Below are 18,706 nucleotides of genomic sequence, written 5' to 3' on the forward strand. Positions count from 1 at the left end.
GGGGCTGCGCCGGCTGCTTCTCAGCCGGGCTGAAAGGACTCGCGTAGCCGGCCTGGTCGGCCCGTGAAGCGCCCGCTGGCCGGCCCGGCCCCCACACCCCGCTCCGAGCAGTTCAAAGAGAGCTGCTCCTGACTCTCGTTGCCCGCCCTTCCCGATTCGCTTTCCTTCTTTTTCCCCGAAGGTGGGCCCTTAGGTCCATCGCCGCAGAGCCTGCGACCGCTGGGAAGCCCAAATCCGAGTGTCCGGAGAGTAACCGGAAGTGCTGTCCCAGGCCGAGGGGCGGCGCCCGCGGCTGCCGGGGTAAGCGGGGCCCGCCGGGCCGGGGAGGGGCTCGGCTTCGGGGTGGGGGGGGAGGGGCGCGTGGGACCGGAGACAGCCCCCCACCCCCGCCCGCCCACCTTCGCCCACCCGCTCGGGTCTCAGCTGGGGGAGCACCCACGATCTGTGCCTGTGAGCGGGGTCTGAGTCCCCCTGACAGCGAGCCCCCCTGAAAGGTGGTCAGTGAAAAGTTGAAAGAGAGAAGCTTCCTGTGGTCTTTCCTGTAGATAATAAACACTGCGGGGCACTTTCCTAAGCCATCTACGGCTACATACTGGGGGTGAGAAACCCAAGGACGTTGAATGGACCTCCCCCTTCCCCCCATCGTTAGAGATGAGTTGTGTTGCACTTCACTCTGTATCCTAAAAGATTGGATTTGTTGAATCATTCCATACCATCACATAGAACTTTATGTTATGTACATTTATCTTATACATCTTGGGGCTTATTTATAGTGGTAAAAGAATGGGCCCTGTAGATAACGTGAGCAAAAACCAATCAGCGGAAGAAAAAACTACCAAACGAGAAAAATAGAACTTGGGATTTTATTGTGAAGTTAACGTTAGTCGTTATCCCTAAGGATTCTTGGTGTTTTGTCCAGAGCTGGCTACCGGGTGGCTACCAGTGGCAGGATAGATAGAATGGGTTGATTGGAGGATGCTGGCTAGTAAATGGGACCAATATTTAGATGTCTGTCCAGTTGCATAAAAATGATACATTTCCCCAAGTCATCCTCTACGTTGATTTTTCCTCTAGGAGAGGGGAGAATTGAGTGTTGTCAATAATTATGGACTAGAGAGCTACTGGAGCCAAAAGGAACACAGTCTTGAGACTTTATTGTTATGGTAAGTGACTATATATAAGACTGCTGTGTGTTTCTGTGTAAATGTGAAAGGGAGAGGACAAGAAGGAAGGAAAGGTCCATGAGGGAAAGATACCTAAAATAACAGTGATAAAACGGGGTCTTACCCTGCCAATTTAAGTGTATTTTCTACCCTATCCAACATGCCTATTCACAATAGGCTGAAGAATTGCTTGGTGACTGACTGGCAGCCCAAGAAGACACAGTGCACAGTATTGGGCTCTAGAATCAGTAGCAGGAAGAGCTAAATCCTGGTTCTGCTGTATGCTACATGGTAGCTATATGAGTTCTTGGGTAATTGTTTAACTGCCATAAGCATCTGGTTTTCTTATCTGTAAGGGGCAAACATTGCTGTCAATACCCATTTTACAGAGTTTTTGGAAAGATAACAGAATTCAGTTACTTGGTAGAAAATAATAATTCCTAGCCTCGGGCCTGATATAGTAAGTACCTGTTTTCTAGATAATGCTTTATTGACTTTATCTACTTGTCCCCTATATAGTTTAGGCAGCCTTAAACTTTGAAATTTTATCATCAATCTATATATGATTGATTTTTTACCTGCCTCACTCTGTACACTCTGGCCCTGGGTATGAAAGAGAAAACCAGTCTCTTTCCAGGGTGAGGTGTAAGAAGAATCTCTTACAGGAAGGTACCGGGAAGCTAAGGCTGGAGAGATCTATTTGGGTTTGACAGATGAGTAGTCAGGGCTACTGGCTTGACCTGTTCTGGCTGCTGCAGCTCCAGGGATGATCACTGGCCCTTCATTCATTCAACAGATGTATTCAGTGTCCTGGGGATATTGCAGTGAACAAAAGACTAAGTAATTTACTAAGAATCTAGAAGTTATGTTCTCAGGAGGAGAGACAAACAGATAAAAAATACATGCCCAGAGTTGGATGCTGATAAATGCTATGGAGAGAAATAAAACAGGATAAGGGGACATCTCCCTCTCAGATAAAGTAGTCCCTGTGCCCTTTCTTGAGGAAGTAAATTTCAGGCGGAGATGTGAATCAAATAATGGAGCATTTTAGGCAGGAGCAGTAAGTATAGAGGTTCTCAGGTGGCCTCAGAAAGAAGTTGGGTGGAGGTGCCCCACTATGTAGGGCGGCAAGAACTTTGGGTTTATTGTGAATGTGATAAGAAGTAATTACACTGTTTTAAACTAGGAGATGTTGTGGTCTACTTTAACTTTTAACAACCAGGCTGTATTTTATTTTCTAGGTGCCGACATCTAAGATATGAATAAGAAAACAGCTTCCTTATTTTTTAAATTGTATGGTCCTGATACTTCATGGCTTATTGGCAGTATGGGGCAATTACGATACACTGGGCTGAGAAGTTTAGGGACTGCTCTTACCAAGCTCAGAATCCTTTATTTTGGCTCTATTCTTCTTTTAACCTTAATAGTAAATACTCACTTTTTAAAGGTAGAAATCCTATAAACCCATCATCTTACTATAGCTGTTTGTCTGTACATCTTTATTTAGTTGTGATTCTTAAATCTTCCGTCCTTCCTAGCATTTCACCTAAATGTTTCCTAGTTTTTGTATAATCTTTGTATTAATCATTAACTGAGTCGTCTTATTATTTAGTTGACTTTCTAGTATATTTTGAAGAAGATTTATACAGTTGGCAGACATAGAGGAGGTGACCACTGCATTAAGGGTTTTTGTGCATGTAAAGATGGAATTAATAAATCTGTTTAAAAAAAAAAAAAAAAGATGGAGTTAAGTAGAACTTAACCATTTATTGAGCATCTGTCGAGATCCCGGTACTGAGCCAAGTCTTTTACTGAGTGTCTCGGCTCTCACAGCAACTCCTGTAGGCATGTTCTAGTGTCCTCCCTACGCTATCCAAGAGGAAGTAGAAGCTGGAGGGAGCTAAGTCATGTACCCAAGTTCTCACAGGAGCTCAGTGGGAATGTGAGTCAAAATGTGATTCCAGAACTTAAACATTCACTTTTAACTCGCACAGTATACCAACTCCCAGGTGCTATGAAAGACAGAATAAAATACCTTTTAATCGTGAAGTAATTTCAGACTTATAGAAAAGTGACCAGTAGTAGAAGGGATGCTGCGAAGTCTGGCCCACGGTCCCCTGAATGTTACCCTTTTATTGTGCTTGTGATTTAGTCTCTTTATATACAGACACATATGTGCAGTTTTCTGAGTCTTTGGAGAGTAAGTTATAAACACCGTGCCTTGTGAACTGAGAGAATTAAACCCTAAAGTCCTAAGATAGGCTAAGCCCTAAAGTCTTAGACAATCAAGCCCTGTAGTCCCAGGGTATGTAATTGACTTCTCTTCACATACAGGGCTATTACTTACATGCCCTCCTTTGGAGAACTGAGAAAAAAGTTGTTCAGATCTTTTTCTGTAGGACTGTGTTTCCAGCAGAATTCAAGTCAACAAGGCCTGTCCTAAATACTCAGGGTTTCTTCCCCTGACCAGAGGCTGTTCTCTTGTATTACCATGACAGTCAGCAAAGGCAGGAAACTTTCATACAGGCCTATTATGTAACCTCCAGACCTTATTCAGATTTAACCAATTGTTCTACTAACGCCCTTGGCCAGGGAAAGACAGATTTTCGCTGTCCAAGGTGGCAGCCACCATCACCATTTCATTTAATTGTCTTTATTGTGGAACATATCCTCAGACTGTCTTAACCTTGACGTTAAAAAAAGTTTAAGCCCTTTACCTGGTGGAGTTCCCCTTAATTTGGGTTTATCTGCTATTTCACAATTAAACTCAAGTCATGTGTTTTTGGGGAGATACCATAGAAGAGTGTTCCTCATTTTCCAACACCTGAGGAGGTGTGCGATACATCTTGTTACCTATGTTAACTAACTTTGGTCACTTCGTATAGGTGGTTTTCTCCAGGTTTTTATACTGTGAAGCTACTTTTTGTCTTTGTAATTATTAATACTCAGTTGGGAGACATTTTCAGATTGTATAAATACTCTGATTTTCATTAACTTTTCACCCACAGAAACAGGACTCTTCTTTTGATCAGACATAGTGCATTTTGTAAATTCCAGTATTCTACGCTGAGCTATTGGCTTTTTAATATAAAAAGCTTTCATTTTTCCCCTCTACTTTTTACTTTTTTTTTTTAAGTGAATATGGATTCTTATAGTGTTCCTCATTTATCACTGCCATCGTGTCTTTCTGTGTTCCATTTATTCCAGCTTTGTGCGAGGCAGTCTCTTCACCCGGGCGCCTGGCTCCTGGAGGCGTGTTCGCCCATCCCTCCGTTAAATGCTTCCTTATTTTCTGGCACAGATGTTCTAGTCTCACCTTGTAGTAAATTTTGGAATCAACCATTTCTTGAGGGCGCCCTGATTCCTTTTAGTGGAGACTGGTGTTTAGAAACCAAGACCTGAGCGTTTGGTAGGCTTATTGCTTCTGTGACCACTCAGCTTTCCTTCTGGAAAAGGACAGAAACCTCTTTCACGCGTTCCTGTTCTGTCTGTATATATACTGCATAACCTGTCTGTGTACCGATGGCTCTGATCCCTGTTGAATACCACGGAGTTTACTCCAGCGTTTCCCTTGCCTGCATTTTTCAACTCCCTCCTCTGACAAGAATCTGGAGGCCCATAATATATTTACAAACTTGATCAATCCTAGGATCTATTAAGTAATTAAGTAATTTATCTTTACCACCTTAGCAGGGAAACCCTACTAATTAGATTCAATAATTGTTAATAGCTCCTTTTATCTTTAGCTTGAGTTTATATATTCCAGTACTGTATTAAAAGAGTTACTTGAGTTTTATTTTTCCTCTTCTCGCTGGTTGTGTTACTCAAAACAGACTCGTTTAGTTTTGTTTTGGTTCTGTTCCACTTTATATTTTCTCCCCAGCTTGTCTAGTTATTGATTTAGTTTTTTTTTTTTTTTTTGAATATGTGAAATGTAGCAGTTTGAAAAGTAAAGCTGCGTGTGCTACAAAAACACATACTCAGCAAGGGTGGCTGCCCCCCACCACCTTTATGAAATTCATTTTCCAGGCCCTCTGGCTCCATTTTCACCGACCTTGTGGTGATGACCAAACTCAGTACCTTCTTTTTTTATCTTTTCTGAAATTCTTTTTGGCCAAATGAGATGATACCAGGCTTCTTTTATTGGTACTTCTTACACCAAATGTAACATACTTTTTCACATTTTGCAGTTTAAAATTTGCAGTTTTTCCTGGAACTTCATACCACATCCGTTCATAAAGGTTTTCTTCATTCTCTTATAGCTGCCTATTGCTCTTTAGCTGAGACATACCAAGTTCATGTAACTACTTCCTTACACATGGCCATTTAAATTGTTTTCAATACAGACATTGCTACAGGGATGTGCATGTGTATGTTCATCTTGTTGGAGACTTGGCTTCAGTTTCTAGGAATGGGGTCTCTGAGCCTATACAAATGCCTGTCTAGTTTAGTTCGTTGTTGCCAGATTCCCTCGGATCTGCATTCCCTCCAGCAACACCCAAGAAGGTCCATTTCCTCATAACCTTGACAACAAAGTGTCTTGTTAATACCTTTTAACATATGCCAAATTTAGCAAATGCTAGTATGTATGGTAAAAGCACTATTCCATAGATTTAATTATTTGAAATTGATTTTTTAAGAATACTTTTAGGTTTACAAGAAAATTGTGTAGAGAGTATTTTACACAGTTGCCCAGTGCTGCCCCCCAGCCCTCAACATCTAACTCCGGGGAGGTTCATCTGTTACATCCGATGAGAGACACCCGTGGACACCCGTGGACATATAGGAGTCATTCTTTATATTGTATGTTCTGTAGGTTTTAGCAGATATGAAATGGATTCACCATTTATTCTTTTGTTTGTGTTTTTCAGAAACCAGGTAGAACTGGTTTCGTAAAAGTGAACTGTCCTGACTTACGTAAAGAGTTTTGGTAGAGCTGAATCCAGATTTCCAAAGGATGGTAGAGCCTTCACAGGGCTCTGCTTTTCTCAGCATGGCTTCAGCTGAGGCAGGCTGCCTACAAATGGTGTCCGAGAGTCCTTAACTGGCCCACGATTGCATCCTACCATTCTAGCATCCCAAGAAAAATACAGAAATTTTTTTCTGGCTAATGCCCTCTAGGTTGGACTTTCATTAGTTTGACATGTGCAAAGTAAGGGTAGGGGTCGCGATGGGCCTGAGATTGTGGTTGTCCAGAACTAGGTCACGTGCCCACCACCAGGTCCTCGGTCATGGACTGGCTCCCCCAGACCGTGGGCTCAGTTCATTCACATCCCTGATCTATTTAGAGTTCATTTTGGTACATAGTATGGGGTATGATCAAATTGTAATTAATTTTCATATGACTGCTTCAATGTTCTAGCATCATTTATCTAAAAATACCTCTTCTCCTTTATGATGGAAGAAAACATCTTTATCTTACACGAATAATATATGTGCTTATGTCTGTTTCTGAATTTTCTATTCTGTTCTACTTGAATTTTTACATATTCATGTACCAGAACCACATTCTTTTAATATTGGAGGCATTCTGGTATATTTTAATGCCTTGTGGGTTAGATGTTCCTCTGTCTTTTGTTTCCTGCCTGTTGTTGCATGTTGGTTTTTCCAAGTGATCTTGAATGATCACTGTGTAGATAAGGCATTGGGATTTCTTTTGTAAAAGGTCAGGAGTTACGTAGTTTGGACTTGGGGACTTAGGGTCTCTTATACTTACTCACTTTTACCCAGTGTGAAATAAACTATACATTAAAAAACAGTTGCGACCATTTTCCAGTAATATTTCATAAAAATGCCACCCAGATCAGGATTTGGCCTGGGGTTCAGTTTTCCAAGCTCTGGCTAGTTCCAAGAAGAAGCTTGTTGTTACCTTTATTGAGTTTGCATTAATGCTTCAAACTGACTTCTTCATGATACTGAGTCAGTCCATCTAAGAACAAAACATAGGCTTCCATTTGTTCCTTCTACTTTGGGGCCTTTTATTTACTTATTTATTTTTTATGTTTGTTTATTTTCTTACATTGTGGGTCCTTTTTCTATAGTTATTGCTCCCCTTAGGTGTGGCCTTCCAATCAATAATCCACGCACGCACCACCCTGCTCCCCCCCCACCTCTCATCCTGCTCCCATCACTTTTCCTCTTCCTTTGCTGTAAGACGAGGCTTGATGGTTGCGCTCAGCCTTTTCTTTTTCCTGGAAGCTTGTCCTTTACCTGGTTGAGGACCTGGGCTCCTCGATTGCAGCAGACCAGGCTGCTCAAATCTCCAGAACTGGGGGGCAAGTAGCAAGGCAGAGGGGTTCAGGAACATCTTCCAGGTCAGGTGTGTGGAGTGGGTCTCTGGACTCCTTGAGTTTGGAGCTCCCTGTGGCTTAGACGACTGACTGTCCTTTGTCTAGACCAGTATGACCTTTCCGTGCGTCCTCACTCATCGGCACTGATTGTGCCATCCATTCCAGTGACTGTCACATGGTGCTGTTTCTCAGTCTTGTAAGTCTGGTGTTGGGAACCCTGCTCCCCTCAAAGTCAGACATGTTCCCCTGTGGGGAGAGACTCCTGTAGTTGGTTGGTCCAGCTCCCCTGGTCGCCTTTCATGGTTTCCAGTCCTGCTCTGGGTCCTGTCACATCTCTGATCTCCTCTCCCAAGTGGAGAAGGAGCAGCTTCTACTTCGGGTTCTTTTAGTACCTGAGAGTTTTCTTCTTTGTCTTACATTGTTACTGTTTCATTTCTTTCTAAGTTATTTTATATTTTATACTCATTAGTATACAAGGAGTATTCTCTGTCGTTGTGTACTCTTGTTGTTATTTGTGGATAGAAAAGAGCTATTGATTTCTCTGTGTGAATTTTACAATCCTACTACCTTACTGAATTCCTTTATATAGTTTGAGTCAAAACAAGTTTTAACATTACCTGTAGGGTTTTCTAGTCATACTGTCAGTATATCTCCAGAGGTAATTTTCCTTTTTTTCCTCTTATTATCCCTCTAATTGAGGCCTCTTTTCTAGTTAGAGTGGATGCTACTTATAAAGGTCATTCTTATTTGCTCCTGATCTTAGTGGAAATGACTAGTTTTTCTTAGGTACCTACTGTAGAATTAAGGAATGCATGCTTTATTATGTTAAAAGAAGTAAACACTCATTGCTATTTTATGGAATATTTGCATCATGAACAGATGTTGACTTCTGTTGTAAGTTTTTTCAGCATCTGTGTAGGTAATTGTATGATTTTCTCATATTTTTAATATGCAGCATTATATTAATAGATTTCCTAATCTATATCAATTGTATGTTCCTTAAATAATTCCCACTTGACTATGGTATATCTCTTAATGTGGTTGTTGGGTTCTTATTAGTACTGATAGTAGACTGTAAAAAAATTTTAATACTCTGTTGGGAATAGTTATCAATGTTAAACTTTTTTCACCAATAAAGGCTTTTTCACTTTTTTGGTGCTCTGGAGAACATTTATGAAGTGTTGGATTTAGAGTACCCTTCTTAAATCATCTGGATCATTAATACCTTTTTGAGTAGAATGGTGCCTTAGTGATTTTATTATTTGCACAAATGAATGATTTAAAACTTTGTCTGATAAGAGTTGCTTCTTATGAATTGTGTTCCCAAAGAAACACAATTTCATCAGTTATATTTATGTGTATAGGTATTTTTTCCCCTCTGGTTTTGGTGCTCATTTATTTGGTGGTTATTGCATTCTCCAAATTTATTGTATTCTCTTTTGTATCACAAATGTGTGCTCCCATTTTTCCATCAAGTTAGCTAGTGTTTAAGTATTTCAAAATGAGGATTTTGATTTATAATTAAATATATTGCTTTTCTCTTTAGTTCATTAATTTCACTTACATGTAGTTTCTTGATTCTTTTGTTTTTCTTAGATTTGGTATGTGAAGTTTAATTCTTTCAGTTTTATTGATTAAAAACTATTTAAGACCAAATATTTTTTGATTGCTTTAAAATATATATATATAGGTTATATAATACATAATTTCAGTTATCAAAGAAATTCTTTTCATTTTTTTCTAAGGTTTCCTTTGGATTGATTGCATTGGGTTTTGTATCTGTTGTGGCAATATTTTTTCCTCTATTCGCTGAAGCATTGTTTCAGTGATACCCCCCCCTCCAATTGAGAGGGGCTTTTGTTACTTGCTGTCTTAATAAATATCAAATATTTTCTTTTTCTGCAGTGTTGTTTATACCTTTTTGTGGAACTTGTTGATGCTGTCTTTATGACCTAGTAGGTGAAATATTTTTGTCACTGATTCATGTATGCTTGAGAAGAAAGCATTCTGGCTGTAAGCTTCAATAGCTGTCCATAAGATGCAATTATTAACTCACTTCAGCTTTCTGAAGCTCACTTACCTGTTGGGCCATTTTGTGTTTTTTTATTACAGTATTGATGCTTTCATCTGTCTCTTGATATCAGTGTTTCGGCTTTGACAAGGCCACTGCTGTGAAATTTAGCTCACAGATAACCATAACTGTTACACGCTATTGTTATATTGTAATGATGGATTTCAGAATTTAAAAGTGCCCCTTATATTTACTGCTTCTGGTGTGAATTAGTCTGATACCTGGACATAAGCCCTGTTTTTATCATTTATTTCATAGTAGTCCTTTTCCTGTTCTTTTTATATGCAACTTTCTGAATCACTTTGGTGTAGGCATCTCTTGGTTGAGTTTTACTCTGAGTCACAAAAATCTCTTTATCAGGTTGGTGAAACTCATTTACCTTTATTAATATATGTTTGGTTTCAACACTGTCCTTTATCTTATATTATATTTACACTATATTTTTCTATGTTTTCATTGCTCTTTCAATAGTTTTTTCAAAAAAAAATTTTTAGAGTGTTGGCTACCTTTTTAAATGCCTTCAGCCCCATTTTCTTATTGAACCTTGAGTCATCTGATTTTCAGTTTTAATGAAAATCTGTTAATGGCATGATCAGTAAGGTTATTTACTTTGTCCCTTCCCACTTCTCCCAATTTTTAATTGATTTTCTCCTAATTTATTGAACGTAAAGTGTTTAACACGAGTGCTAGCTCAGCAGCTCTTTGCCACTTTTGGCATTATAGTGAAGTATTTTTGTTTTTTTAATGGAATGGCATTCTTAGAACTGGTGGAGAAACAGGTTATGCCTTTTTTCTTTTTTTTTTCTTGGAAGACCTTACATTTCTCCTGTCCCCTTTTCTTCTTTACTTTGTAGTCCAAAGGTTCCTTCTCCCTTCCTTTTTACTCTTCTTCCCTGAAGACCGCCTTTCCAGGGTGCCTCTCTGGTTCCTGTGTGCCCACTGAGACCCACCTGTATCCTGCTCTGCTCTGAGCTGTTTTAGGCGCTTCTGTAATACTTACAGTGGGTGAGTTTTCTCTTCCTTAGGTTGACTTACCCACCAGCACGCCTCCTCTCTCTGCCCCACTTCCCCGTGTTCTCCTTAATAGCTTGCAGCTAGCATGTGGGATCTAGCTGGCTGGGGCTTGCTGGTTATGGATTTGGGGTAGTGAGTTGGTTTCTCTTCTTTTCATATTGCTTTTAAATCATGTTAAATATTTTATGTTCTAATAATTAGGAGAAAATCAATTAAAAATTTGGAGAAGTGGAAAGGGACAATGTAAATAGCCTCACTGATCACACCAATAACAGATTTTTATTAAAACTGAAAATCAGATCACTCAAGGGTAAATAAGATAAAGGGACTAAAAGCATTTAAAAAGATATAGTATTGGGAAAGCTGGATTTCTACAACTACTACTGCCCTAACTTCTTCTCATAAGTCTTTAAATTTCTTCTTTCAAAGATAATTTGTTCTTTTTTATGTTTAGATCCATTTTCTGTCCCTTGACTAGTCGGGGTTAACTCACTGATGTGGAATCTCGTGGATTTTCTGAAAAATCCCAATTTTGTTGCCCTGACTTCTAAGATAAGCTTGTATTCGAACTAGGGGATACTGCTGGTTGGGTGGCACTTTAAATTCTGGTTTCCCTGATAGAATCCTCTGCTAGCTGGGCTGCACATTTTGTCAGGTTTCATCCTTACATTCAGTGGGAGAACAAGGCTGGCAAGCGTTTCCTTCTCCTGGACTGGAACCAGTGACACAAAACACTGTCGCAGCACTGGCAGGTGGTCAGGGCTGCACAGAGCCACCGCTGTCCATGCCATAGGTTGTTTGCATCTGCACAGGTCCACTTTTGCTCCTGATCCTCTTAGCAGAAAGGTTGTGCAGGGACCGGAAATCAGGCAGGTAAAGCTGCTGAGGGAAGAAGTTGATGGACAAGTCTGTTCTCTCTAGCTTCTTTTGATGCTTGTAATCGATGCCTCCGGAATGTTTATGGTTGAAACACATACAGGTTAGGTGGTTGTAAAATTTGAATAACCAAAATTAAGGTGCTGGCATGACTTCAGTGAGGAAAGTGCCGCTAACAGGGTGGTGGTCATATGTCATTGAGAGTTAGTGTTGGGGGCATGCCAATCATGACACAGTCCCGGGGAAGCTATAGATTGTGGAGATGGTTTCCAGATTCTTTATTATCCTGTTTCTCTAGAGTCTATGGAAGGACTTAGGCATGTGATTATTCCCTTATGGATAAATTTTTAGGGATTGTGTAAAAATCCATCTGTTCTTTCTAAGAAATTGTCATTTACCCATTTTGAGCTTCTTTGAATGAGATGATGTAGTGCTAAACCCTCTCATTTATGACTCTTCTTGTGCTTGTGTTTTACAGAATGTTATCTCCCTTGAGAAATTAAATTCTCAGGACCAGGAAGTAAATGCTGCTTATATTCCATCTCGACTGTAGGTATGTGAGAGTTTTTTCAATTTTTTGAAGTGCACCTCCTCTCTCCTAGTCTGCGACTCACCACAGGAACGCCCATCCCCATGGCATTCAGCCTTTGTCCTTTTCCCAGTAAGGACCCTAGTGGAATCTCAGAAGGATTCAGCCCTGCCTAGCAGGTGTGTGTTGAGCACCATCTGTGTATTGGGCATGGCTGTATATACAGGGGGAAGATCAGCAAATGAAGACAACCTCCAGCTGTATTTTAGCAGTGGTCAGTCATGATCTAAATGTGTTGGGAGGTGGATGTGTCCTGGAGGAAACTAGGGCAGGGGGCAGTAGGGAATGCTGGTGCACAGTGTCCAGTCATGTGGTCAGGAAAGGCCTCCATCTTTCCTGAAACAACATCTGAAAAATCCTTGCAATAATTGGGAGAGTTTGCACATACCTGGAGGCTGTGTGGCAGAAGGCCCTCAGGAGAGAATGAGCCGATGAGGAACAGATACGAGGCCACTGTGGCTGGACTGGACCTGTAAAGAGCAGAACAGTGAAAGAGGTCAGAGCGGCAGTGGCTGGGTTGGAAAGCACCTCATAGATGGCCACTGGCCATTGTGAGGACTGAGGAGAAGCCATTGAAGGGAAGAGAAGGACAACATACTGTGACTTTTGTCTTAACAGGATTACGCTCACTGCAAGGTTGAGAATTAGGTTGAAGGAGGGTTAGTGAGAGAAGGATAGTATGTTACTTTGCTGGGACCACACTAACATGTGAACTGCAAGCTGGGTGGCTTTAACAAGTTTTGTTTTCCCACAGTTGTGGAGACTGGAGGTCCCAGATCAAAATGTCAAGTTTGGTTTCTTCTGAGATCGTGCTCCCTGACTTGTAAATGACCACCTTCTCCCTGGGCCCTTACATGGTGTCCCCTGCCTGGCCTGCATCCCTAGTCTCTCTGTGTCCTAGTCTCCTCTCGTTAAGATACCAGTCAGTGGCTTCATTTTAACTTGACTCATTACAAGTCCTGGTCTTCAAATACAGCAACATTCTGAGGTGGGTAAGGGCTCCCACATATGTGTTTCTAGGACCCCCAATTCAGCCCATTACAGGGCACCATTTAGGAAGTTACTACAATAATCCAGGTGAGAAATGAGCATGGTTAGGACCAGAGTAGTTGCAGGAGTGGTGAGAAGTGATTGAATTCTGGTTTTGAGAATTGAGCCAGCAAATTTATCAATGGCTCATTTAGAGAGCATGAGAAAGAAGAGTGCAGGGTGATTTTGATTACTAATCCATTTTATGGGTGAGGAACTCAGTACAGACCAATTAAGTAACTTGCCTAATATCACCCAGCTAAAATGATAGAATCAAAGGACTTCTCTCTGGGCACTGGGGATTCTGATGATCACTAACCATTTCCTTCCAGATGTTTCCTGTGACGTCCCTGTGTAGGGACTACACAGATATTCACAGGTCTTTTTGTTTATCTTCTTCAGGGGCAGCATATAAATGACTAGACCTGGTCTTATTGCTCAGCTAAAGCAAGGGGAAGAGGAAGAGCCCTGGTTTTGAAACCACCCAGCTTACCACCCAGACTGATTAAAACAAAATGGTTCTTCCTGTCACTTGCCCCTTATGTGCTTTTATTGGTTTTATATTAGTAAACAGGCAAGAAAACAAATGCTTCTGAACTCTGAAAAACTAGAAAATTATGATTTCTGATGCAGAATTTTTTCTCTTCTGCAGCGATTTTTAATTTTGAGGATTCTTAATCATAAGTATCTAAACAATATTTCTACTTTGTCTCACAGGGCTGGAAATACCAAACAAGGAATTAGTGTGTATGATGGTGAAACCTTGTAAAGACAAACTGCTTGTGACTGAAGGGCCTAAAACAGATGTGTCTCTCAAGATCTGATCAAGGAAATGACTGTGAAGAAGATGATGGTCAAGAGGACCCGTGGAAAGCCTCCTAGGACAGAGCCATAGAAAATGTACACTTCAGAAAGGAGGTACAATCAGAGAACTCAGAAAAGGAAGCTCTATCATGTATGCCCTCAGAAGGCTAAAAAGATTTTTATTCACGTGCGTGAGATCGCTCGAATAGATGATCAGCTATACCAGTGCCTTGACCGTGAACAAAACTTGCGTGAAAACTTAGCTCTTATTATGTGTGAGCGAACCCATACGGGAGAGAAACCTTATAGATGTGATATGTGTGAGAAAACCTTCATCCAAAGCTCAGATCTGATTTCACACCAGAGGATTCACAACTTTGAGAAACCTTATAAATGTAGCAAATGCGAGAAGAGCTTTTGGCACCACTTGGCCCTTTCAGGACACCAGAGAACTCACGCAGGTAAAAAGTTCTACACGTGTGACATTTGTGGCAAGAACTTTGGCCAGAGCTCTGATCTGCTTGTCCACCAGCGAAGCCATACGGGCGAGAAGCCGTACCTGTGTAGTGAGTGTGATAAATGCTTCAGTCGAAGCACAAACCTCATAAGGCACCGAAGAACTCACACGGGCGAGAAACCGTTTAAGTGTCTAGAGTGTGAAAAAGCTTTTAGTGGGAAATCAGATCTGATCAGCCACCAGAGAACTCACACCGGTGAGAGACCCTACAAATGTAACAAGTGTGAGAAAAGTTACCGACACCGTTCAGCCTTCATTGTTCATAAGAGAGTTCATACTGGGGAGAAGCCCTACAAGTGTGGTGCCTGTGAGAAATGCTTTGGCCAGAAATCGGACCTCATTGTACACCAGAGAGTCCACACGGGTGAGAAGCCGTATAAATGCTTGGAATGCATGAGAAGTTTTACTCGGAGTGCTAATCTAATCAGGCACCAAGCAACTCACACTCACACTTTTAAATGCCTTGAATATGAGAAAAGTTTCAGCTGTAGCTCAGATCTTATTGTGCATCAGAGAATCCACATGGACGAGAAACCACATCAGTGGTCTACATGTGAGAACGGCTTCCTCCTAGGCATGGACTTTGTGGCCCAACAGAAAATGAGAACTCAGACAGAGGAGCTGCATTATAAATACAGTGTGTGTGATAAAAACTTCCACCAGAGCTCAGCCCTTCTTCAACATCAGACAATCCACCTCGGTGAAAAACCATACATCTGCAATGTGGGTGAGAGAGGTCTCGAACTCAGCCCTCCCCATGCATCAGAGGCCTCACGATTGTCTTGACCAGATAAGACATTAAAATGCCATTAAAATACATTTGCATGTCAAAGAACTCGTTAAGAGGAAGAACTCTAGGCAAATCTCAGATTTCCTCAGACTTCAAGAGGGACCAGGGACTCCACAGTCAGAAGTGTGAGCAGTGGTTTGCCCTGCGAGCCGCCTGACCAACACCTTACCAGTCTCCCCTGTGAGAAACCTTACCAGCCCCTGAGTTTTGGAAAATCTTTGTAGTCCAAGCTCGAAAATGATCACAGGAGGATTCGTATGATAGGAAACCTCACAAAATGCAGGGAATGTGAGTGAACTTCCTAGCAGTGCTTACCCCTTCTCATTCCAAGGGAATTCACACCTAAGGATGACTTTTTAAAATGCTCTTAGTGTCTGCAGGGCTTCAGACAGTAAACATATCTCATGGAACTTCAGAAAACCCACACTGGGGCAGAACCCCAGCAGAAGTGTGGGGGAAAAACTTCCAAAAGAACTGTAACTTCCTTATCCATCAGTGAAGCCATACTGGTGAAAATCTGTATATTTGTCTTGAATGTGGCAGAGACATGGAGAACCTTAAGTTTGCAACAGGAAAACCCTGTCTGAGGAAAGACCTTGCAAACTCTCTGAAAGACAAAACTTCTATCCATGATCAGCACTTATAATAGCACAGCAGGGAACTCACATAGGTGAAAAACCCGTTCACACTAATACCTTGGGTTTGAAAAAAGCCTTGCTTAGAAACTTCTTTTATTGGGCTCCCACAGAAACTCCTCTGCAGAGAACTTTGCTCTTGTGAGAGACTGAATTGTGGACTTTGTACATATAATAGGTATGAGAAGAACTGTTCTCATAGTTCATGGACTCACGTGGTAGAGATGACTTTTAATGGACTCAGTATGTCAACAGTTTTTTCCCATACCCAGAAGCTGGTTCTGGGAGATGTTCTGGGGCAGGTCACAATAGGCCTGATGGGTAACTCAGGTAAAGATTCTTTTCTTTTATCTGAACCACTTAATAATTGCTTTACTTTTCGCTTTTTAAAATTTGGAAATCCAATAAAGGAAAGGACTGCAACCTTGTGACAGAAGGTGTGGCATGTGTGACTGGGGGAAAGGAATGTATATTGACTTTGCCTCTGATTTTGGGTTTTATTCTTGGCTCAAGTGGGGGCTAGTGTATTGAAAGTAGCATGGGAATTTTCTCTGGTCGTAAAAAGTGCTGAGCAACTTGGGGAGTCGTTACCCTGGATCCAAACTCTCCCAAGAGTTTCTCTTTGGTAGGCCAGCCTCACCGAGAAACAGAAATTCAGCTTTTTGCTTAGCGTGAATGAAGGTGTACCTTCAGAAGTTTCCTTTTCCCTAAACTATCTCTCAGAGGGCCACTAGGCTTTGAAATTTCAGCCTCAGATAGTCATTTCAGTTCAGAAATGCAAATTCCAAAACAGTTAAACGATGTGACACATTATTTTTGTGAATTTATCATGTCTCTTTCAGTGTTAGGCTACCCTCAGGAGCTCCAAGCAAATGGTTAAAGGGAGACAAAGATTTAAGGCAGAGCAGCACAGAGTAAAACACTTCTTGGTGTTTCTCAAAGGTTCTTTTTTTAACTATCCTGATTCCTAGGCTGGTGTTCTTTTCATTATCCTGCAGTGCTTATAGCAAATGAAACCCCATAATGATAGGCCTTTCATTTATTCAGTTCTGCCAAGGAAAAAGAGAGACGTTTTATCCCCAGACATGCAATCACCACACCATGAGGTACATATTTTGCTTGGAGTGCAGGATTCTCAATGCCTGAAGGGGCAGGTAGTTGGCAGACTCATCAGAGGTTTAAGCAGAAGCACTTATCTCCTATTTAACAAGATAATTATGATTACCATTAACATTTCCTGGAAATGCTATCATTAACCCAATGATTTAGAACTAGATACTTGTGAGGGTTTATTTTTTTCTTCCCTAAGTATAAAGACACTTCATAGAAATACTTAAGATTCCTGCATTATTTGGAACTGTAGATCAGTGAATAAATATTTTATTGCCAGTCTGAGCCTTCTGGTTGGTCTCCACAAGCACGTGAGACCTCCCGGGCACTGGCATTTACACTCAGAGGTGGCGGGCTGCTACCTTGCCTGTGACTCTAAGCTTTGCTCCCAAGTGGCTGCTATGTCGCCTTCGAGTCAGTGGCTAGAGCTCATAGTGATCATAAGGAGTCTGTTCCAGAGTGTTTTTTTCTTTTAAAAACAGATCTCGGAAATGTATTTGGTCTGTTGTATTTTTAGTGATTTTCATAAATAGCTCTTAGGTCATGAAAAGTGGCCCAGTGTGATACAACATACAAGACAGCTTTTTTTTGTTTGTTTCTCTTTGGTGAAAATCATGCCTTTCACTAGAATATGTTTGAGTGTTGTAATACTTAAAATAGTATTGGGTATATGGCATGGTGGTGATGAAAATTAGTCCTTATGGCTACATGCTAGTCATTAGAATTTGGAGTAGGAGGCAGAGTTATCACTGGCAAGGCAATGACTTGACTTCTATCAACTAACCTTACTGGTAATTGTCTCTAGTTGTTAAATGGATTAAGGATGGACCATCCCTCAAGCAGAGAACTCTGGGGGTACGAAACAGGTCTTTTAACCTGGTCTTTAAGGACTGTTAACCACGGAGGAAAAGGTGTTGATGCTTCATACATAGCGCAACCTGAGGTTGGGGAGGACCACTGGGGAGCCTGTAACCAAAACTAGAAGGTAACTTCTGGGATGGATGGAGGTTCTCTTGAAACAGTGCCAACCTAAATCTACCTCAGGTAAGTAGTTAGAGTGACTCAAGATTTCAGACCAAACACTTGTATTCAATGTATCCCTACGCTTTAATGTTTTTGTTTTCCCTTAATTCTTAAATAAACATTTGTCCTGAGAAAATCCACTTTTGTTTCCACTGTTGTAAGCAAAAGCTTTTCCCCTGTACTTGGCCTCTGAGTCCGGCAGATGTCCAAGAATCCTCTCACAGCGCACACTGAAGTCCAATCAACAGCCACCTTCAATATAATTTGTTTTGCCTCAGTAACGCTGAAGATGGAGATTCATGTAACCCTTAGTCCTACTGATGGTGATAACCATCGTCTCTTTAAACCTTGGGAGCTTTTGATACGAAAGCACGGTGAACAGAATCCCGGAAGGCACGTCGTGGGTGTTTCGTAATAGATGTTGGATCCCTTTGGAGCCCCTGGCTGCATTACAAATACCCCAGGGAGGAACAGTAGCTTAACCAGGGCCCAGAACTCAGTTCCAGCAACCATCTCTTGTTTATATGAGTAACAACATCCTCAAAATTAAGGAAAATGTGGAACACTCTCAGCTCCAATCTTCCCACCTTGTCTGACTATTTGTTGGAGTGGGGTGAGGAAGGTGATATAAGAACAGTGGCATGGATATATGGGTTCCTGTGAGCTGGTCAGTCGTCGGCAACTGTGACCTATTTGCTATCTGTAAATCACAGTAGAGCATTACTGCTTGACTACCTAGGACGATAGCTTGTATCACAAGGCGGCCCGGGGACGCCTAGGCTACTTTGGCCTGAT

The 18,706-nt window shown here is 41.4% G+C and overlaps 1 protein-coding gene across 4 annotated transcripts; it reads left to right on the forward strand.

The window, feature by feature from the left end:
* The first annotated feature begins 27 nt into the window (after positions 1 to 27).
* Positions 28 to 18,037, forward strand: ZNF322 (zinc finger protein 322). Of its 4 annotated transcripts, XM_012734179.1 has the most exons (4): positions 28 to 300; positions 1,075 to 1,163; positions 11,893 to 11,967; positions 13,750 to 18,037. In XM_012734179.1, the coding sequence occupies exon 4, from the start codon at positions 13,931 to 13,933 to the stop codon at positions 15,137 to 15,139; it is 1,209 nt and encodes a 402-aa protein (XP_012589633.1). In that variant the 5' UTR covers positions 28 to 300; positions 1,075 to 1,163; positions 11,893 to 11,967; positions 13,750 to 13,930; the 3' UTR covers positions 15,140 to 18,037. The 4 variants fall into 4 exon arrangements, with proteins under 4 accessions (XP_012589633.1, XP_012589634.1, XP_012589635.1 ...); XM_012734180.1 differs by lacking the exon at positions 11,893 to 11,967; XM_012734181.1 differs by lacking the exons at positions 28 to 300; positions 1,075 to 1,163; positions 11,893 to 11,967 and adding exons at positions 11,977 to 12,122; positions 12,758 to 12,991.
* Positions 18,038 to 18,706: the final 669 nt, after the last annotated feature.

This window comes from Condylura cristata, unplaced genomic scaffold (genome assembly GCF_000260355.1).
Source record: "Condylura cristata isolate star-nosed mole 26May11 unplaced genomic scaffold, ConCri1.0 scaffold00048, whole genome shotgun sequence".
Taxonomy (NCBI): domain Eukaryota; kingdom Metazoa; phylum Chordata; class Mammalia; order Eulipotyphla; family Talpidae; genus Condylura; species Condylura cristata.

What these genes read in the sequence shown, in the direction of transcription:
- ZNF322 (XM_012734179.1), top strand. Translation starts at nt 13,931, where the DNA reads ATGTACACTTCAGAAAGGAGGTACAATCAGAGAACTCAGAAAAGGAAG.